This window comes from Lontra canadensis, unplaced genomic scaffold (assembly GCF_010015895.1).
Source record: "Lontra canadensis isolate GAN:19392208 unplaced genomic scaffold, GSC_riverotter_1.0 scaffold34, whole genome shotgun sequence".
In the NCBI taxonomy this organism is placed as follows: domain Eukaryota; kingdom Metazoa; phylum Chordata; class Mammalia; order Carnivora; family Mustelidae; genus Lontra; species Lontra canadensis.
The window spans coordinates 10,942,394-10,963,231 of record NW_022631028.1 but is presented as its reverse complement, the minus strand read 5'-3'; the positions used below and the strand labels follow the sequence as shown (position 1 = coordinate 10,963,231).

Here is a 20,838-nt window from a genome sequence, read left to right as displayed (position 1 = left end):
GGGTAATCCGTACTTTATAGCACAGCACAGCAAAACTTGATAGCATGAATTGGAGATGGGAAACATGTATTTTTATTGGATTTTTCATACCCTTGTTTCTTTTTTTATTAAATATTCTCATTAAGCTTTTTTTATACGTTATACTCCATATGCATTTATCTTTATATAACATCTCAGATCGTTTTGCACAATTCAGAATAATGAAGTACAAAGAAAACGTGTTAGCATAACTTAAATTTAACTGTGTTAACTGCTTTCCTCTTCTCATCAGCAGCTCTGCATGCACAGGTGGCCTTGTTGACACCTGGCCATCACTGGAGGACAAACCAGTGGCCAGCTGGCTTTTTGATAGTCTTTCTCTGACAGTTCGCTTTCTTCCCAGAGGGAACCGCCACCATCCAGGCGAGGTGAAGCAGAGCTGCCAGCATTCCGGAGTTGAGCTTGGACCTGGTTGGTTAGGGCCCGAGAAGGAGGAACAGCCTGCTCTATTAAATTTGCACATTTCACCCTCATTTTCCTTTAATAAGCTATAGTCTAGGGGTATTTAGCTCTCACTGTCTTTGACTTTATCTGGTTTATTTTCTGTCTCCTCCCAAAGTCCCTTTTCTCCTCTGGCACAGAATCTAATGGGACCCCTAGCACATAGTAGGTCCTTAAAGAACATTTGCTATGTAAATGATGAATATAAATACATTATAGTACCCATTTTCATGAAAACCACTTCGTGGAAGTGTGGTAGTGTTTGTGTCAACGTTTTCCATCTTTTATGTTTTTCTGTCGACCAGGTGCGCTACTGGAATAATGGAGAAGAAGAATCATCAAGCAAAGTGAAAGTTGCAGGAAATGAGACATCAGCCAGACTCCGGGGCTTGAAGAGTAATCTGGCCTATTACACAGCTGTGCGGGCTTACAACAGTGCTGGTGCTGGGCCCTTCAGCACCACAGTGAATGCAACCACAAAGAAAACTCGTACGTAGATTCAATTTTTTGAATGGCAAGGAAGTATTTTATGGTAGCCTTTTTTCTCATTTAAAATTGGACAAGCCAACTCAGTAAGCCCACTGAATGCTACAAATCCAATCCCAGGCCGTTGTAAACTCAGACACACACATATTTTTGTCTTCCTGAGATCCCTGAATCTTTAGATAGAAACCCCATGTGAAAATCAATGTGTACCTTTTGAAAAACCTTAGTGTGGGGTGTTGAGTCTATCCATTTTTCTTTTAAAATGATAAGCCTGGTTTATTTTCATGTTTTTTTTTTTAGTTCCCCAAAGCTTGAGGATTTCCAGTACACGTGAATAAGTTAAATTTCACACCAGAGAATCAAGAGTGGTTTTCTTCTTTTTCTTTCCTTTTGATGACTTTTTGGCATTCAAAAGTTGCCAGCGTGCACTAAAAGATCACCATCAGAAGATGTTGGTGCACGTGAATATACTGATATTTTAAAAAATCTAACTGGAGATGTCAGTTGCCTTGAAAGCTGAGTCTTTGTTGGCTATGTATTCACAGGTAAATTCACAAGAGGCAGTTAGGAGCTGTACATAACTTGGCTTTGAATTACATTACAGGAAGATAAGTGATTTGCAATTCCATAGTCTTCCACATATATTTCAATTAAACTGATAGCAGAGTTATATTTTTAATCATTGTATTGTGTTAGTAACTTCTTGGAGTGCAACCACTTCAGTTGTCCTTGTCATTGTCATCATTTCAGCTAATAGCAATTGAGAGTGTTCTATCTGCCAAGTGCTTTACATGCATTCCCACATTTAAACTTCCGAACTACCACAGGATGTAGCTATCAGTACTTTTTAACATTGTATAGGTAAGGAAAATGGAATGTAGGATGAAGTACTTTTAACATAATAACGCATTACTTTTATTTACAGAAAATTATTTTTCTTCTTTTCAGAATTTATTAACTCGGTAAAAATGTTTGCTTAACTGGCTTCCTATGAGAATGAGACATCAATTTTGCCTGATTTCTATATCTATATTTAATTCCCAAGTTTGTATAAGAACATACATTTGTTAGATAAAATTGCTAAGAATACTAATAGCATAAAATGGAATATCGTTGGCTAGCTTTGTGGGTAAGTTAACATATATATAAAACATAATTCTACTACTTTAGATTTTAGTTAGCCAGTGTTAATTTGATTAGCAAAGTTCACGTTCATCTTTGTATGATCTATACAAAAGAGAACTTGATTACTAATTTACTAGTATAATGAGATTGCAGACCGAAAGTTTAGCAACAATCCATTATAAATCTTCAGTAGCATACCTTTACAAGCAACCAACCCATGTAATAATTCAGTATTGTCCTTCACTAGTTATTAGAGGAAGCCTGACCCAATCTCTTACTCATAATACAGGGCAGGGGTTACACCAAGTAGCATATGGGCTTGGAAATACTTAAACTGAAAATATTCTGTGTTTAGAACTTCTCGCTAAATATGTTTGGTATTCTCAATAACAATTCTGAATTAGTAAGATTTAAATATACATCATTATTTATATATTCAAAGCACAGCATCAATCAAAAATTCTGATTGCAAGAATATATGCAAACAAGTTTATATTGGCTCTTTCCTCTGACTTAATAATTGATGTGATTACTTGCTAGAAAATTATGATTCTACAAAACTGTGTGACATCATCATGGAATCAGTGAAGAACTTAGCAAATTGGTAAGATATGAGGAAAAGACAATAGGAATGTATGATAATGTATAATGAATGAAATACAATTTTAAAAAGAAAATTTTGATTTAGGTGTAGCATATAGGTACCCAATCTAAAGTAGAAATTTACAACGGTAATGGTGGCAATGATGATTTTAATGGTTGACACTTAGAGCAATCTGCAGTCACTGTTCTAAGTATGTTTTTCTTGTACTGATTCTCATTTCTTACAACAATACCATGACTTGGAAGCTGCTGGTAGCCTCACCTTAGAGATGAGGATGCTAAGGCTTATAGAGGTTATATCACTTCCCTCCAATTACAGACTAAGTAGCTGGATACTGCTAGACATAGTCTTAATTGTGCTGTCCTCTCTTTCAGCCATATAATCAGAATATCCATGCCCCGTTTAACACCAGTATTTATTGGGATTTTTGCTCCATGCTTAGGACGTGGGTAAGGTGATCAAAGATAGACAGTACTCTTTTGCTCACACAGCTGTAGTCTGATGGAAATTCCAACAATTGAATAAAATCTCTCTGAAGGTGATACGTTTGTATTTCTGCAAATCATTCAGAGACTGCATGTCAATCTGCAGGTGTTATTAGGGAAAAATTTCCTACGTTGGGTGGGAAATTCATAGAGATCATTGAAATCCTTAATTACTCTAAGATTAGATATATAAAAAGCATGTGTTAAACTTTCACTTTTATGTTAATAATTTTTCCTTAAAGATGCCAAAAATGCAAGTTAAACAGGATCCTTTAAAGCTGTTCTTATTACCTGTTACTGGCAACTCTCAATAGTCATCCTAACCTTTGTCCTGGATTTAGCTCCAAATCCTATTTAAGAATTTTGGTAACGTTTTTGTGATTATCTCTATAAAGAGAATTATCATCATGCTTTAGACATAAAGAACTAAGATTACATCTTTGATTATTTGCTTGCTGTCTGATTTTCCCTCTGGATTGCAAACTTTATGGGGAAAGAATCTTCCTGTATCTTGTTCATCCAGCCTTAGTGCCAAGCATGGTGCTACAAACCACTGGCTAAATACTGATTGGGTAGCTAAATGGATGAATGAAAGCTAAAGCAGGCCAGCCTGAAGGACTATTATTAATCAAATATACTTCCTCTTGACTGAACATTGTGAATTCAAAACACTTACTGTAGTTTTTTACCAACTTACTTAAACTGTGCAAGTTTCATGGACTTGTAATCATGGAGTTTAGTATGCAAGCCTTTATATCAGTACAGATCCTGGGTGATTATTTTTGATTAATGTAAAATAATACAAGGATTCTCAAGTTAAATACTGTAGCTTCCGTTAAACACTTAATTTTTGATATCCAAATACTTGTGTTTTTTGGAAGCATTTCTGAGTTAAACTCTAATTAGCCTCTTTAAGTAATCTAAAATGGGTCTCTGTTACTTGCAACCCAAGGGGAGCTAACTCTTAAGAACATCTTGTATCTAAAGGCACTGATGAGGAAAAATTGCAGATGGCATGTAAATGATGAAATTTGTTGGCTTCTAAAAGGAAACATATTGAGAATTTTATGTTCAGAGATAGCAAGAAAGAATTTGTAGGGCAAATATTCTGCTTTGTGTAACTAAAAAGTCAAGTGGTAATTCTGGTTTTCAGTATGGATGGATTTAGCACTCAACCAACATCCACAAGATTCATCTTATAAGACCTCAAACTGAATATTTCTAAAACTAAGTTCTTGACTATGCCATCCACCCCATTTCAAACCTGTCCCTTTCAGAATTCTCCATCCCAGTAACTTAAATCCCAATATTTCAGTTGCTCAGGCCAAAAATCTTAGAATCTCCCTCAACTCTTCTCTTTCTCTCATCCTCAACAACTGACTTCTGCAAGAATCTACCACATCTTATTGTTATCATTGCTATCACCCTGTTGTAAGCTGGAACATCCCTCACATGGATCAGGGCAGCAATCACTTCCTGGTCAGCCTCTTTCCACCCTTGTCTCCTGTAAGCCACAGTGATGCTCAGGATGCCCCATTTTTTCCTCATTTCAGATAAATACTAAATCCTTATAATGCTCAATAAGGCTTTATATGATCCATCCTCCAAATCCTCCTCTGACTTATTTCCTATTATTTTCCTCTTCACTCATTCCACCCTCACTTCAGGGCCTCTGCATTTGCTGTTCCCTCTGCTCAGAAAGCTCCTCCAGGCATCCAGTGGCTTTCTCTCTCATCTCTTTGAGATCTTTGCTCAAATATTAGTTCAGTGCCACCCAACCACCATGTTTAAAAGTGCGTCCCTCATCTCCTGACACTCAGTCTCCTTCCCTGCTTTGTTCTTTGGTAGAGCGCTAACAGCTGTCACATATTCTATAACTTGTTCTCATTTATTTGATTGTTCTCTCTAGCCTGCTTTGACTAGAAGACAAAGTCCTTTAGGGCAGAGATTTTACCATAGCTCTGATAATAACTCTGTCCTCAGAGCTCAGTCTCCAGTGTTGAAGTAACCATAGTTGGTGCCCAATAACAGATATTCAACAAACAAGGCTCTCCATCTCTTGGCGCTGTTCCATGGTGGAATCATTCTTACCATGTTCCATTTTTCAGGGTGAAAGTACTGCTATTTGCCACTTAAGGCTTATTTCTGTCAACTAAACACCCTGGGAAAAATAGACCGCTCCCTTCTGATAACTCCACTCAGAGCCAAGGATGGTTCTTCTTGGCTCATCCCAGAATCAGCTGTTATGACCAGTTGATAGAAAACCTTCCCTGGGCTGGACTGAATCACATGCCCAGACCTTACCCTGGAGCAAGGGGATACTGTTTTGTTTTTTCTTCAGTGATGACTGTACATGTATGTCCACTTGATAAAACAGGACAATATTAAACAGATATGATGTTTTGTGCTTGAGTTTTTGCTTTTGCGAGCAGAATGTTTATCCATGTAAGCGGAGCTAAAATCAGTTGCCTGAATTTAAGAAACCTAATCAAGTGTGTCCTAAGGGATTGTAAAGGTAATGTGAGTAAAACAAACACTAAAGGAATAGGGGTCAGAATATTTCAGAAGTTTTTTTTTTTTGTGTGTGTGTGTGTGTGTGTGTGTGTTCGTCACCATACAGTACATCATTGGTTTTGATGTAGTATTCCATGATTCATTGTTTGTGTGTAACACCCAGTGCTCCATGCAATCTGTGCCCTCCTTAATACCCATCTCGAGGCTCACCCATTCCCTCACCCCCTTCCTTTCTAAAACTCTCCATTTGTTTCCCAGAGTCCCTAGTCTCTGATGGTTCATCTCCCACTCTGACTTTTCTTCCTTTCATTTTTCCTTCTCCTAATGTCCTCCATGCTATTCCTTATGTTCCACAAATAAGTGAAACCATATGATAATTGACTTTCTCTGCTTGACCTATTTCACTCAGCATCATCTCTCCAGTCCCATCCATGTTAATGCAGAAGTTGGGTATTCATCCTTTCTGATGTCTGAGTAATATTCCATTGTGTATATGGACTACATCTTCTTTATGAGTTTTTGATAAAATGAAAATTGCTGTTTCAAATACATAATTTCATATGTATAATTTAATTATATCATTATCCACTCTAAGTTATGACTTGGGAACTATATCAATGCAAAATTTCCCAAATTTTATATGTGATCTTGCGTCTCAATTTTTGCCATTCCTCTGGGTCTCCTCTAATATGTACCTCACTGTTTGTCTAAAAAATTAACTTACAGGGGTACCTGGGTGGCTCAGTCGGTTAAGCATTTGCCTTTGGCTCAGGTCATCATCTTAGGGTCCTGGGATCGAGCCCCACCTCATGCTGCCTGCTCAGCAGAGAGCCTGCTTCTCCCTCTCTCTCTGTCTGCTGCTTCCCCTGCTTGTGCTTTGCCTCTCTCTCTCTCTCTGTCAAATAAATAAATAAAATCTTTTTTAAAATTAGCTTATAATTTTTGCTATCATAAACTTAAAATTAAAATGAAAACTAACCAAGTATGGAAATCAATATCATTGCCATAAATAGATGTTAACAAAATAGTACGTTAAATGGTAATAAAATCAGTAATAAATACAACAAACAAATATGCCACTCTCCATTTTTTAATACAAGCAACATGCTCTTACCTGTTCAGACCTCTAAGTCTGTTCCCACTTTATTTATGTTGTTAGTATCGAAGAGATATTAAAAACCTAGTATCACCAAATCCAGCCTTCTCTTCAAGTTAATAAGAAAAGCAAAAGGTATTTCTCTCTAGGTGACTTCATGTTATTTGCCGGCTCCTCTATGTATCACATCCCAGATATGTCTGTGAACTACTCATGTCTGTATATGATATACCACCAATCACAGAGACAGCAATAGAGCACACTGTTCACTAATGTGTGTTCCTCATATTTTAGAGTGATTTTTGTTGTTTTTCTTGTTCTTGTTCTTTTATCTGTGGACTTCAACAAAATGATTTCTGATGTTGTAAGTTCTGAAACAGGATAATAATGTAATATTGAACTTGAACAGAATTCAGTCAGGGAGTTTCAGCTAATATTAGATCAAGTCATTCCTCTGGCCAAATGTGTGTAAATCTTAATGAACTTTGTAGGCGCTTTGGCACTTTTTTGGGAAATCTTCAACTTGCTTACAAATTCTCTAGAAACTTTAAATTGGAAATATCCAGTCATTTAAAAGAAAAATCTTCCTCCCTGACATTCCAGGTTGGACCCCAAGAAAAGTCTTTTCTGAGATTCGGATGAATTAAGAAGTAGATGTTTTTGTTGTGTAGTTGCACATTGAATCAGTTTCCTATTATAAGTCACGTGTTTAATTTTAATGATTCTAAAACAAATACGTCTCATTATTAGGGAGAAAGAATCTTTTGGTGACCTGACTCTCGTACAGTGTCCTGTGTTTTAAGCACTTTAATGACACATGCTGATGTTCAACTCAACTGAACCCAAACTACAAAGTACAGTTTCTAGCTACTGGTGAGAACAACCACTTCCCACTAAATCATCTCATTATCATCAAGGAGTCAAGAAAAAAATTAAATCTTTTGAGTCTTCCATAAATAATCACAGCAAGCATATGTTCTTAAAATTCCATGTTTTGAAAGTAAATGCCAGTTTCACCATCACCACTATGGAAATGCCACTGTTGAAAATTCTAAACAGTAATATTCTTAGTTTTTACCTTTTATTTTGTTTATTTTTAAAGATTTTACTTATTTGACAGACAGAGATCAGAAGTAGGCAGAGAGGCAGGGCAGGGGAGGAAGCAGGCTCCCTGCTGAGCAGAGAGCCTGAAGCGGGGCTCTATCCCAGGACCCTGAGATCATGACCTGATCTGAAGACAGAGGCTTCTACTTTATATAAAAAGAAAACATTTTCATTGTTGAAAATTTGGGAAAAAAGAAAATTGTAGAGAAGAAAATAAAAACCACCTATAATTCTATCACTCAGAAATACTATCATTAATGTTGGGCTTTCTTTTCAGACTTAATCTTCTGTAGAATGTTTGTCTTATACAGTGGAAGAATGCTGTATGTTTAGTTTCCTATACATCATAGCAATTTCCAGTGTCCCTAATAGTTTTTCATAAATGTGTCAATGTATATATAATATTCCATTGTGATAATATACCACAACTTAACCATTTTCCTATTGATAGGCATGCCTTATATTCCTAGCTCCATTCTGTCAACAACCTATGTTTATCACTTGCTTGTAGGCAAGAGGCTGGGGACTCAGTGATGTCTGTAAAGCTGACATTGAGGAGTCTGTTAATCAAATATGCAGAGGACATTATGATGGGTGCTTAAAGAACAATAATTATAAAAACCTTCAACGGTAACACTGTTTTGGTTACAACATATGAAATTACGGAAATAATTTTGCAGCCTGCCAATTATTAGTGTACTATGTAGTGATAGGCTGCCTTTCTACTAAAATTAAATTAGTTTTTGTCATTTTTTTCTACTTTAGCATACTATCAACAGTAGAAATTGAGCTGAAAAATCTGTATGATGTGAAAGTTGAGACATAATTTACCAAAAATTTTAAAATGTAGACTATGTATCAAGTTAGTTCTAATAAAGTGTAGAACTCAGTCAGCCTATTCTGGTGGGGGCTTCTGCATAGGATAGGATCTAGAAAGTGAAATTCCACATAGGACAGGATGTGGAAAATGAAACGGATAAGCTATATTAATGTACAGTATTCCATGTTTCCCTGTCTTTACAAAAATGTATTGTATTGCATCAAAGCTATTTAGAATATTGGCTAATAACTGTACCAGTCAGCTTAGGCTAATCTAGGCCACAGTATCCAACCTCCAAAATTAAGTGGCTTAAAACTACAAGTGTTTGTTTCTCACTTATCCAACACGTACACCCCAAGTAAGATTCAGATCTGATCCATGCCGTGTTTACTCCAGGACCCAGACTGAAGGAGCAGCCACTCACTGGGCTGTGTAGATCTCATGGCAGAGGGAAAAGAGAAGGGCTGAGCACATTCTTATGTGGCTTTGAAAGCTGCTACTGGGGAGTCTCCTGTTTTGCTTTTGCTTACATTCTGTTGGTAGAAAGGAGTCACGTGACAGAGCCTGATGTCTGCGGGATGCCAGGGAGAAGCAGAAGTATGTCTTCCTACAGGCAGTCCCGGGAACCACAGGTCCCATGGCCAAGCTGAATGTCAGTGAGAGAAGTATACTCTCCCCACAAGGAGTAAAGGGGAGAGGACTTGCAAAGATCATAATAATACAATCTACCTCAAAATACTTTAAACAATAACACAGTTGACCTACCAGTCAATAATATGGACCATCAAAAAGACGTTTCCAGAGGATCTAAGAATGTAGCTCAGGTTGTTCAGATCCCTGAACTACATCTTCATCTGCTTCCAGTGTCTGCACCCTTCCTCCCTCCTGTCCTTCCCTCAGCATCCACCACATCAAGCCTTGAGGGAAATAACAAGTTTAAACAGTTACATTTTACAGATTTAGTCCATCAAAGTATACTACTTTTCTAAATATGTCAATCCAATGTCCTTAAAATGTATAAAAACTACCTCAAACTAGTACTTATTTTAAAAGAGAAGTGTCCAGTCAGATACTTTCAATGGCCAGGCAGGTATCAATGGGCAGGGATGGATGATGGCTGGGGTGTCTTTTTTCGTAGGGCCAGCCCATTCTCCCTGTCCATCAGAGTAGGCCCATTCTTTCCCATCTGATATTGCATGAGCAATCAGCAATCAGAAACCCAGAACTTAAATGAAAAGTCCTGAGTTTTAAATGTTGGCAACTACGCAAAATTAAAGTACATTGAGTTAGCCCCTCCCGCCCCCCCTCTCAAAAAAATTTGTAAGCTGGTTGATGCACTTTCAGGTCTCAACTTCTGATCTGAAGTTTTCCAGTTCTAGAGCAATTTCACTCTCCTGTAGGTTTTATTTTTTAATTTTTTAAAGATTTTATTTATTTATTTGAGAGAGAGAGCAAGTAAGAGAGAGCATGAAAAGGTGGAAGGTCAGAGGGAGACGCAGACTCCCTGCAGAACTGGGAGCCCAATGCCGGACTTGATCCTGGAACTCCGCGTTCATGACCTGAGCTGAAGGCAGTCACTTAACTGACTGAACCACCCAGGTGCCCTCTCTGGTAGGTTTTAATCTAACAACTGCTCTCCAAGGTCTTCTTGTGGTTTTACAGTTGAGATACTGTGGCTTCTGTTAGGTTAAGACAGTAGCTCAGGACATTTGCCTTGGAAATGGCCACAGTGCTTCCAGTCCTTGGTCTAACCTGTAGGAGGTAGATCTTTTCTGTGCTGTTACAACACCTGGCACACAAGGGTAGGCAGCCTTTTTATAGAGATTGGGGAATCAAAGGTTTCCTGCTTGAGATTTGACCATAGGAAGATAGAAAAGAAGAGCACTGAAGGCTCAATACAGGGTAACTGAACGTTGGTGAGAACGGAAACCAGAAATGGGAACAAAGATGCTAAAGGGAAGGTTGGATCATGCAATGAGCAAACTCAACTTGTTCCTAATTTGCCCACTGTTTTGCTATCCCCAGTCACTTGATTTTAGCCACAGACTCAAACAACCTGTATTATTATTTTCCCAATATATTTAATTTATTTAATTTAATAGTTAGATATATTCATTTTAAAAGACAACTGTACCTTTACTAGAAACAAAAAATCACTAATACTCTTTATTATAAGATAGTAGCTCTAAGATTTTTTTAATAAAATGAAAACAGAGCAATTATTTGAATAGAAGAATTTTAAAAGTTAAACAATATAATGAAATGCAAAGAAAAATAAACCTAATTGATTTTCAAAAAAAAAAAAAAAGCATACCTGAAAGTAAGTTTTGCAGTGAGCTAATCAGGGTCTTTGTGATAGTTATTAGTACGGTGATATTCTTTTCTTGATCACTTGGTTTAAGATGAATTATTTGTGTTAAATATTCCCTTAGGTCGGAGTTAGTTTGAATTGTGACTGTGTATTTTAGGATGCTTACCAGACATCTGTGTGTAGCTGGAAACATCTGAGTTATTTGTGTTTGCATAATAGCCTTTGTTCTGTATCATTATTTAGAACCTAGTTTTAATGATCTGTGTGTTATGTGTGAAGTAGATTACCACAGATGTATCAATATTGGCTTCATCCAAAATAATTATATCTGTGAATCAAGAATTGGATATGACAGGCTTTTTTTTAAACTTAACATGAAAATATGTACATATTTCCAATTAAAAATGTCATCCACCTAAAATCATCTCTAGTGGTAGAAATATTAATCCTTGGGAACCACTAATAAGACCCACGGTTAGAAGTCAGAGAACATGTCTATCTCTTTGCTTTATGTACTGAGAAGGATCCCTAACACATAAGAAGTTGTTATTAAATATGTAGTCAAAGGTAATTCCAGCTGGAGATATTGTTCCCCCAGGTCTGGTCATCAGCTAGCATTAGCTTTGCTTTTTATTGCCAGCACCCATGTGATGTCAGTCATCATGACTTGAGTTTACACATATGTCGTGTCTGTTGCATCCCTCCAACTCCACGGCAATCATCATCACGCAAACAGACGTTTATTCTCTCTTCTGTGAAGTGCTACCAGATTCTCCCAACAGAATGCCCACCAAGATCTTCCTCCTTTTCCTTCTGCTCCCACAAAGATCTGTGAAACCACAACACTGGCAGTATCACTTGCCTACCTTCACTTATGTATGGCCTTCCGAATTGCCTACAAAAAATTTCCTTTTCTAGTTCCTTTGGTCTCCTGGACCCTTCAGCATCTGGCTCTACTTTCTTCTTCAACTGCATCTGCTCCATCTCATCTCCTCCTCACTACCCTGTAATCAGTCAAAACTTCTGAGCTCCCCGCGGTACCTTGCTGTGTCCTGCCTTTGTGCCTTGGCATATGTTTATCTCTGTGCTGGAAACCTTTCCCTCTCTTGCCTCTCCACATAAAAAACATAATTTGCCTTTCCAAATCTACTCCAGATCTTGTCACCTCCTTATTTCTTTTTTCCTTAACACTTAACATACAGATTATTTCTTGAATAAGTCATTGAATCAATATACCGGTTTTGGGAGGTGTTTTTCTTACTCTGTTCTTTCTTTGTGTGATGTTCCTTATCATCTTAGCCTCAGTACAACTGAACATATTCAATCTCAAGACTATCCCAGTTTGGTCTTTATAAAATGTGTTGTATTTGTGGGGATGTCTTGGAGAACTTTCAACCGTGTAGCTAGACAGTTCATTTTGAATTTTGATATGCTGCCTTTGAGAAGTGTGGCTAGCCAAATCTTGTTCATTCCTCATTAACACAAAAGAAATGGGTCAAACTTATTTCTCGATAACACTGTAAAAGCGTTTTCTTTATCCTTGAGTTTGTGCTTTTTACATTAAAACATCAGTCATTTACAAAATCTAATTTGATGTCTACCCCTTGGCAAGGCATTGGACTAGTGAATAAAATTGACCATATCAAACTTCTCTGTGTCAGAGATCTTACTGGACATTGTCTCTGCTTGCAAAGATCTTACAGGTTAATGGATATTAATAAAACTGAATGTTAATAAAAATGAAATCACAAAGAAATGTAAAATGTACTTTTAATGAGGATTATGAAGAAAGGTCCTGGTATCTGAAAAGAGCCCCCACTTTAGTCTGAGAAATCAGGAAAAGCATTCCTGTGACAATGGAAGTTGAGTATATTTTGTGACATTCTTGTTTAGTATTTATTTTCACATCATGTACAAATCAGTGATCAGTCATTCAGGAGTTAAATAAGGACTCAGGTACTCAGCACAGTCTAATATGGGTGGCTTAGACTTTGGCATTAATTAAAGCTGGCTTGAATCCACATACGATCTTTTACCCATTGTGTCGTTTAGCAAGTTCTTGCTTTTAATTTTTTAATTGTAAAAATAAATAGAACAGGAATTTTCCATCTTGCCCATTTTTAAATGTACAGTTCAGTAGCACTAAGATTGGTTGTTGTGTAACAGATTCTAGAAGTCTTTCATCTTATAAAACTGAAACTCTGTAATCATTAAACAACAATCCCCATTCCCAGCCCCCAGTCCCTGGCAAGACTTTTATGTCTTTATAAATTTGTGTACTCTAGGTACTTCATGTAAGTGGAATCATACGGAGTTTGTCTTTTCTTGACCAGCTTATTTCACTTTGCATAATACCCTCAAGGTTTATCCATGTGTCAGCAAATTTCCTTTCTCTTTAAGGCGGAATAATACTTCCTCTTACATATATACCACATTTTGATCATCCATTCATCTGTCGACAGTGTGCTTCTCCTTTCGGCTACTATGAATAATGCTGTTATGAACATGAGTGTACAATTGTTTTTAAGTCTCTGGTTTCAGATTACCCATGTATAGAAATGGACATTATTATTTTTTTTTTAAGATTTTATTCATTTATTTGACAGAGAGAACACAAGTAGGCAGAGAGGCAGGCAGAGAGAGAAGGGGAAGCAGGCTCCCCCCTGAGCAGGGATCAGAACCCTGAGATCATGACCTGAGCCGAAGGCAGAGGTTTAACCCACTGAGCCATTCAGGTGCCTCAGAAATGGACATTATTATAACGCAATGAGAATTAAGTAAATTATACTATATGAAAGCACATTTTACTGTGCCCATATGATAAATATTTAATAAGCATTTAGTTACTATCAATAATAGGATTTTGAACATGGAAGGAAAGTTTATTTGGTATAGAATTTTCCAGAAAATGTTATTCTTATCAGTGGTGGTAAGAGAGATGATTTGGGGGTGCTTCACAAACACTTTTTTCAAAAATTCAGTAATGCTTCCTTTATTGTAGAGAGTACTGTAAGAACGTAACTAGCATATCAAGCCCACGCTTGTGTGAGTATTAGTGTTTGGGAGGAAGCTAAAGTAGATGTGTATTTTTTTGAATCAAGTCTTCTATTTAAACATAGCAAAAATTATAAAAGTGGTACATGATTATCTGAGGCTCAGGAAACACTGATGTGATTCAGAATAAGGGTAATCAGACCCAGAACAAACCTTAATTTTTTTCTTCCTTTCCCTTTTCCTGTTTTTATCTGTCTGTTTATAAGTATCCAATTGAGGCTGCATTCATTCAACTCATCTGTTTTTGGACTGATACAAGATAAGCCTCAGTGTTAGACTTTCAGTCATCTCTTCTACAAGACTAGTGCTGGAAGAGATGATTCAGCCAACATGACTCAAGCCGGGTATTAATAAAATCCAACCTCCCGAGCACGCATCTTTCGGTCGAACAGACCATGCTGCTTTTGCTCCCTGAGCCGCATCCAGCTGAACCTGTCCCATTACACTACTGTCAGGACGCAGGAAATCACAGACTTTGGGAAAATGTTCTAACGCTTGTGCATTCATATCATTTGGACTGAGTCGCCAGAACATGGTCATCAGTATTTCAGCCCTAAAGCAACTGCCTTTATATACATTTTTGTTATCAAAGCAGTGCAGCTTGAACTCTCTGAGCTGACCTCAAGTCTCTGCTAATGCCAGATCGCGCCGTTTCAAAGGCAGCATAGAATAGTGTGAAAGAGCAGACACGAAGCAAAAGAGTCTGCAGGGAAGACAGCCTTGTTTGGTGTCATTAGTCACATAAATGTATCTGAGAGCTCTTCCCATCTGTAAATTCAGCCGTCTTTCCCCCGTGGCATGAGTCAATGATGTTTAGAAATTTCCCTGCATAGCCAATATTTTATATCATTTCCCCATTACAAATTCAGTTAACCAGATCACATTCTGCGGCTAAATCCACAAGTACAACATATTTCAGCACTGCTTTGGGCAATTGTGAGGTTGTGGCCAAATGGATAATATTGTGTTTGTTTTGTGCTTGACAGGAAACTGAATTTTAATGTCCTGTCTGTGCTGCCACCGAGCCCCCTCTCCCCAGCATGAGTATGCGGTCTAGTGCTTGTGAGAGGGAACTAAGCTTTGAATCCAAGTCTTTAAACCTCAGAGAATTTCATTCATTATCGAATGGAATTCTCATTAATGTTTTAGGATTTCGCCTTATTTTTCTCAAAAATTGATTTAAAACTCGGAAAACGAAGAGTGAAGTATAGACTCTCTGATACAGTTTTTCATGGGAATCGCTGTTACTTCATGGGAATAAATATAAGTAACCCTTATCTTTGATTGCCTCCCATTTTGCCTATCTCATCACACAACGCTGGCCTAAAAATCATCCACACTACATTTTGTGCGTCTTTAATCTCCTCAGTTGGCAATTTCTCTCAGCCTCTGTCTGGATGTGTCAAGGTGGGTCACGCTGCCTGCCTTTCTTGGCACATCAACAAGCGTCCCTCTCGTGGTGGATAAAGGAATTTCCTTATCTCCAGTATCAACATGTTTCCAGAAGTGGCCCCACAGCCACCATTGAGAGATGTCCTCAAAGATGTCATGAATATGATGAAATGAATTCTCATTATTTAATTGAAAAACCCGTTTAAAAGGAAACTTAGCGACACTTAATTTTTTTTTTCTGATTCCACCTATATGCTGCATATTACTGAAGAGATTTTGCTGTCTTTTTATAAGCTTCCTTTAAACCATCATTTATTTGCTCTATGTAAATTATCACTCATGTTCAAATCTGGTTCATTTTCTCATTTTGCATTTCAAGCTCCCAGTCAGCCACCAGGAAATGTTGTTTGGAATGCTACAGACACTAAAGTGTTACTTAATTGGGAACAAGTTAAAGCAATGGAGAACGAGTCAGAAGTAACGGGATACAAAGTAAGATATTTGCAATGCTTTCTTTTCCTACTCCTGGCAAGGGAAGCTCAGTTTGAATGATTTTTCTAACTCTGGTAATGTGGTTGCCGTAATCTGATTTTAACATAGATCAAACCTCTTGTAAAAAGGGTATTTTTTCTCCCAAATGGCTGATTTCTTAAATATAAATTTAAGAGAAGTAATTCTGGCCACGCGGGGATTTGGGACAAAATAGTTATAAATTGTTTATGATGTTAATACTTGGCTAATTCTGATGTTCACCCATATACTACTTAAAAAACAACTGAAATTTTTGGCTCTAATCTGTGGGTCTGGCTTTCAAGATAAGTACAGTTGGGACTTGCCCCATCTCTCCAGCCTTATAAATGCCCAAGCCAGCTAAACCCTTCCATAGAAGTTTGCTCTTTCTCCCCTCCTTGATTTTCAGGACTTGATGATTCTAGTATGTGCTGACCCTTAGTCCAAGACCTATGAAAAGATCTATGAATGAAAACTTATATTCTGGTGAATATAACAAGATAAACAGTAAAAGTGAGGTAACAGAGTAATCAGTTCTATGAAATAAAGTAAGAATAGGTAATGTAAGAAATTAAGTGTATTTGTTCATACATTTTAGGTGTTCTATAGGACTAGCAGTCAAAATAATGTACAAGTGCTGAACACAAATAAAACGTCAGCAGAACTTTTGTTGCCCATTAAAGAGGACTACATTATTGAAGTTAAGGCCACCACGGATGGAGGGGACGGAACCAGTAGCGAACAGATCAGGATTCCAAGAATAACCAGTAAGTTGATCAAAGTCAACATTTACTTTATTGACAGCATCAGCATTAAGAGCTCCCAAGAGTGAGTCGGTCAATGTCCTTCTGTCCATTTTCCTCCCCATGACATCCTCCATCTAAATGGTAAGAAGGTTTTGGAATATGAGAGATGACAGAGAAATTTCTCCTGAGTGATACAAAATACAAAGAAAGATAATAACAAATAAAAAAGACATTGGAAAATATTTAGCAGAACTTTATTAATCTGAATTTTTTTCCTTCTTATGAGCTATACCCAAATTTGCCTTTGGATTGCCTCTGAAGAACAGAATTTCTTAAACATTTCTCAAAGGCAATGTTAAATGCACCAACTAGTTTTAAGATCTTTGTTTGCCTCCTAGAAATGACACATGAATCTTATTAATTCTTTAAAAAATGGAAAATTTAACATTGTTAAAGTCATAAACCACTTGGCCAAACCAAAAAACACTTCTTAAAAAAATTCTTTGTTTCTGAATTCGAAGGAGGTTCACACTAACTTTTCCTTTCAAAATCCAAATGAAACCTATTTTATAATAGAAATTATACCATTAGAGTTAAGGGAAACAGACTCATGTTCTTATTTTATTTTTAGGACTGTTTTTTTTAAGATTTTATTTATTTATTTGACAGAGACAGGGCTAGAGAGGGAACAGTAGTAGGGGGAGTGGGAGAGAGGGAAGCAGGCTTCCCCCAGAGCAGGGAGCCTGGGCTCCTGACCTAAGCCGAAGGCAGAGGCTTAACAACTAAGCCACCCAGACGCCCCTCATGTTCTTATTTTATCAGTGACAGTGGTGCAAGAAATTTCATTTATTCTTTCAAATCTCAAATTTGAAGTTTGGGGACCTCAGTTTAAATAGAGTAGAAGCCATCTTCATATTCTATTCTGTAGTTCTCAGTGACAGAAATAACCTTGTTCCCTGTTTGCTTTCATGGGGCTTGACCTAGTCTGTAATCTTGGGCATAAGATTAAAAGCTCTCTCTTTAATCTTAAAAACAAAATGATGACATCATTAGGAAGTAACGAGAAAAAGGGATATGGAAACTTAGAAGAATTTTATCTTTACATGAAACCATAAAGACTGCCATACTTAGACTGAAACAAACAAGTACTAAACTATACCCAGAAAATGGAAAGCGTTTATCTAAGAACTGAGTTCCACAGCGTAAAAATCTATAAATAAACCATTTCAGACTATAGACATTTTAAAAACTGCATGCACTTTAATAGAGCAAAACTAGAAATTTAAACTTGTTATGATTATTATATAGGTTTTAAAGTAATTAAGATAGACTCTCTTATTCCTAGAATAGTGCAAGATGTAGAGTTCACATTCTAGTATGACCATAGTGTGACTGTTACAAAGAGTTGACTCTATGCTTTTGCAGGAACAGACACAATCTTTGCATTTTAGGGCTGCTGAGTCAAGAGTAGCCTTTTCATCTGACATGTGCCGGCTGCTGAGCTTGCAAGGACTAGAGCAGACAAGGCCATCTCTAGAAAAATGGAGCTTTTATTGATTTCCTTTTTTTTTTTAAGATGATGTTTTATATTATGCCTAATAATTTTTCTAGAAATGCATAAGGTAGAAACAAACACAGATTTTTCCAAACTCTTATACAATGAAGCTTTTTTAATCAAACCTTTGAATTATCTCAAAATTGTCTGTAATAGAGTATAATTGTTTTCAAAATGATTAAGTTGTTTTTGCAATTTCAGTTAAAGTTAACTAATATTAGATGAACAAAGATTTGATTCATTTTTTAAAAAAACTTAAGTACGTAGAGTTTTTAGAGATATTCTTGGCAAGTAACATATGCTACATTGATAAATAAAATGAGGGCTAATAATAACTTGTGGTTTTAGGTTAGGTTCATGGTATGATTTGATTTTGATAGGAGAGGCATTGCTTTTGCCCTGGTTATTTATATTGGTACAATCCTTATTAATAAGCTATTTATCATCTTTGACAGATATGGATGCAAGGGGTTCTACTTCAGCCATCTCTAATGTCCACGCTGTGTCAAGTTATATACCTGTAGTATTGTCCTTTATTGTACATGCCTTGTGGTGATATTAACTTTTTTTTATCATTTACTAGAAAGTTAATTGGTTACAAAAAATAAGTGCTTTCATGAAATGCAGTGATTATGCATGTTTTTTTTTCAACTCTGTATTTTTAACTTTCTATAGGTAAAATATGAATATAGTAAAAAAAAAAAAAACAGTAAATCCTTTTAGGGGAATCTGAAATGCCTTAATATTTACCTGATAAACCAAAGGAATTTACATATTACCTACATTAGATTTTTGATAAAGATCTTCGTAAGCTATGATTTTAAGCACTGACATGCTCTCCTGTGGAAACACACCCACACATACACACAATGTTTGTTTGTTTTTTAATGTAGAAAAACTCATTATTTAATCCAAACGTTACGTTCCCATTATAACAGCATTGCTCAGAAGACTTAATCAGTATTATTCTGATATGTTCATTTGATATACTCAAGGGTAAAAATAAATTTTTTAAACTACTGTTTTGAAGAGGGTGCATGCGTTTCGAAAAGATATTGGAAAAGGCTACATCAGAGATAGGAACAGTGCTGTTTTGTTTAGGTATGACAAAGCTGTGAGATTCTTTACAAATCACCTTGCTCTCTCTAGTTCTTCATTTTTCATCTATAAAATGTGGAGATAATACCCAGCATACCTGCCCCTACCCTGTGCATTGTTTGTTACGAGAAAAAGAAAGGAATGTGAAAGTGTTTTGTTATTCTTAACACTCTGAATCTGTGCAAAATATTAATGAGAATTTTTTTAACCATATAAAAGTCATAAGGACCAGCCACTTTATTTTTAAAATTTGCATTCTATTATAGGTAATGCTTTCTTTTTTTCAATGATATTATAAAATTGAAATGATCCCATTTTATTCCTCCTCAAATATTAAAAAAAATTAAAAAGTAATTGTTTCCTTCACACCTAGGAACAAGCTTTCAGGTTTTATTAAAACACGGAGAAAATAAGGAATGACCTGACTCTCAACTCAAATATTAAGCAAAATTCACACAATTCTTCATTTCCAATTTCTGATTCCATTAAGGGACCCTCTCTTTTTTGGATGGTAGAGATGGTTTTTTAATGAAATCCAACTGTCTATCAGAGTGAGTCTGGCAGGCTTTTTAGTTCCTGAGTTAAATTTGTAAAAGAACCATGGCAATGCTGCTGACTTTGATATGTATGACTCAGTCTTTCAATATGTGGTTTTCAAAAGATTGTTGAAGACATGACTTCATAGCAATATGTAAAGAATATATGAAAATCGACAGATTGAGTGTTAGACATTGCAAAATCAATTTTTTTACCTCTTTCCTACCAATTTCACATTTTGCAGTAACTTGTTCTTCTTGACAAAGATATCAGAATTTGAAACCAATAGTTCAGATATCAAAAACATAAAAATTAGCAAAATTCTGATACCATCATGAAATGTTACTTTACACTGAAAGATTACGTTTGAGATAAAATCATTATACACAAAGGAGAAAAAATATTTATAACTTTCTCTGCAAGATCTGTATATACTGTATATATCTAGAAAAAATCTGGATGGCTAGTAGATTTCATATGACCATTGTTATTTCCAGTCAAAAAGTGGGGAAGCACTTTCTCCAATACCTGTATTTTATGCTACATGTAATGGAGTTGTACCTTTTTATTATTTAGTAATTCTGATAATATGTTCTTATACTTTCCATTTGCAAGATGATTACTCTATTGTTTCCTGGCATTTGTAGCAATATATCTCCATGAGATATGTACTTTGTTTCATATTGAAAAGTATAAAATTTATCTTTAAATTCTGTGTGTGTATCCTATGGTTATCTGTATGTATTATTTTCTATTATTCGAATAAAATTTATAACAATCAAATGTCTATGCATGATTAATTGTGGTGCAGTCAAAAAGAATATTTTAAGGGGGGAAATGGGAGGACACCGTAATAGTTATGCTGATGCTATCATTTCTTATATTTTTCAGCCAAATTTTAATCTTTCCATCTTTTAAGAG

The 20,838-nt window shown here is 36.3% G+C and overlaps 1 protein-coding gene across 1 annotated transcript in view; it reads left to right on the top strand.

Moving 5' to 3' along the window:
- Positions 1-19,105, top strand: part of CNTN3 (contactin 3) — a 337,742-nt gene extending 318,637 nt beyond the window's left edge. Inside the window, exons 20-23 of the mRNA XM_032867417.1 lie at positions 786-969; positions 15,851-15,963; positions 16,580-16,748; positions 18,738-19,105. Coding sequence (XP_032723308.1) covers positions 786-969; positions 15,851-15,963; positions 16,580-16,748; positions 18,738-18,838 — 567 coding nt within the window. The 3' untranslated portion in view covers positions 18,839-19,105. The remainder of the gene's footprint in view (positions 1-785; positions 970-15,850; positions 15,964-16,579; positions 16,749-18,737) is intronic.
- The last annotated feature ends 1,733 nt before the right edge of the window (positions 19,106-20,838 follow it).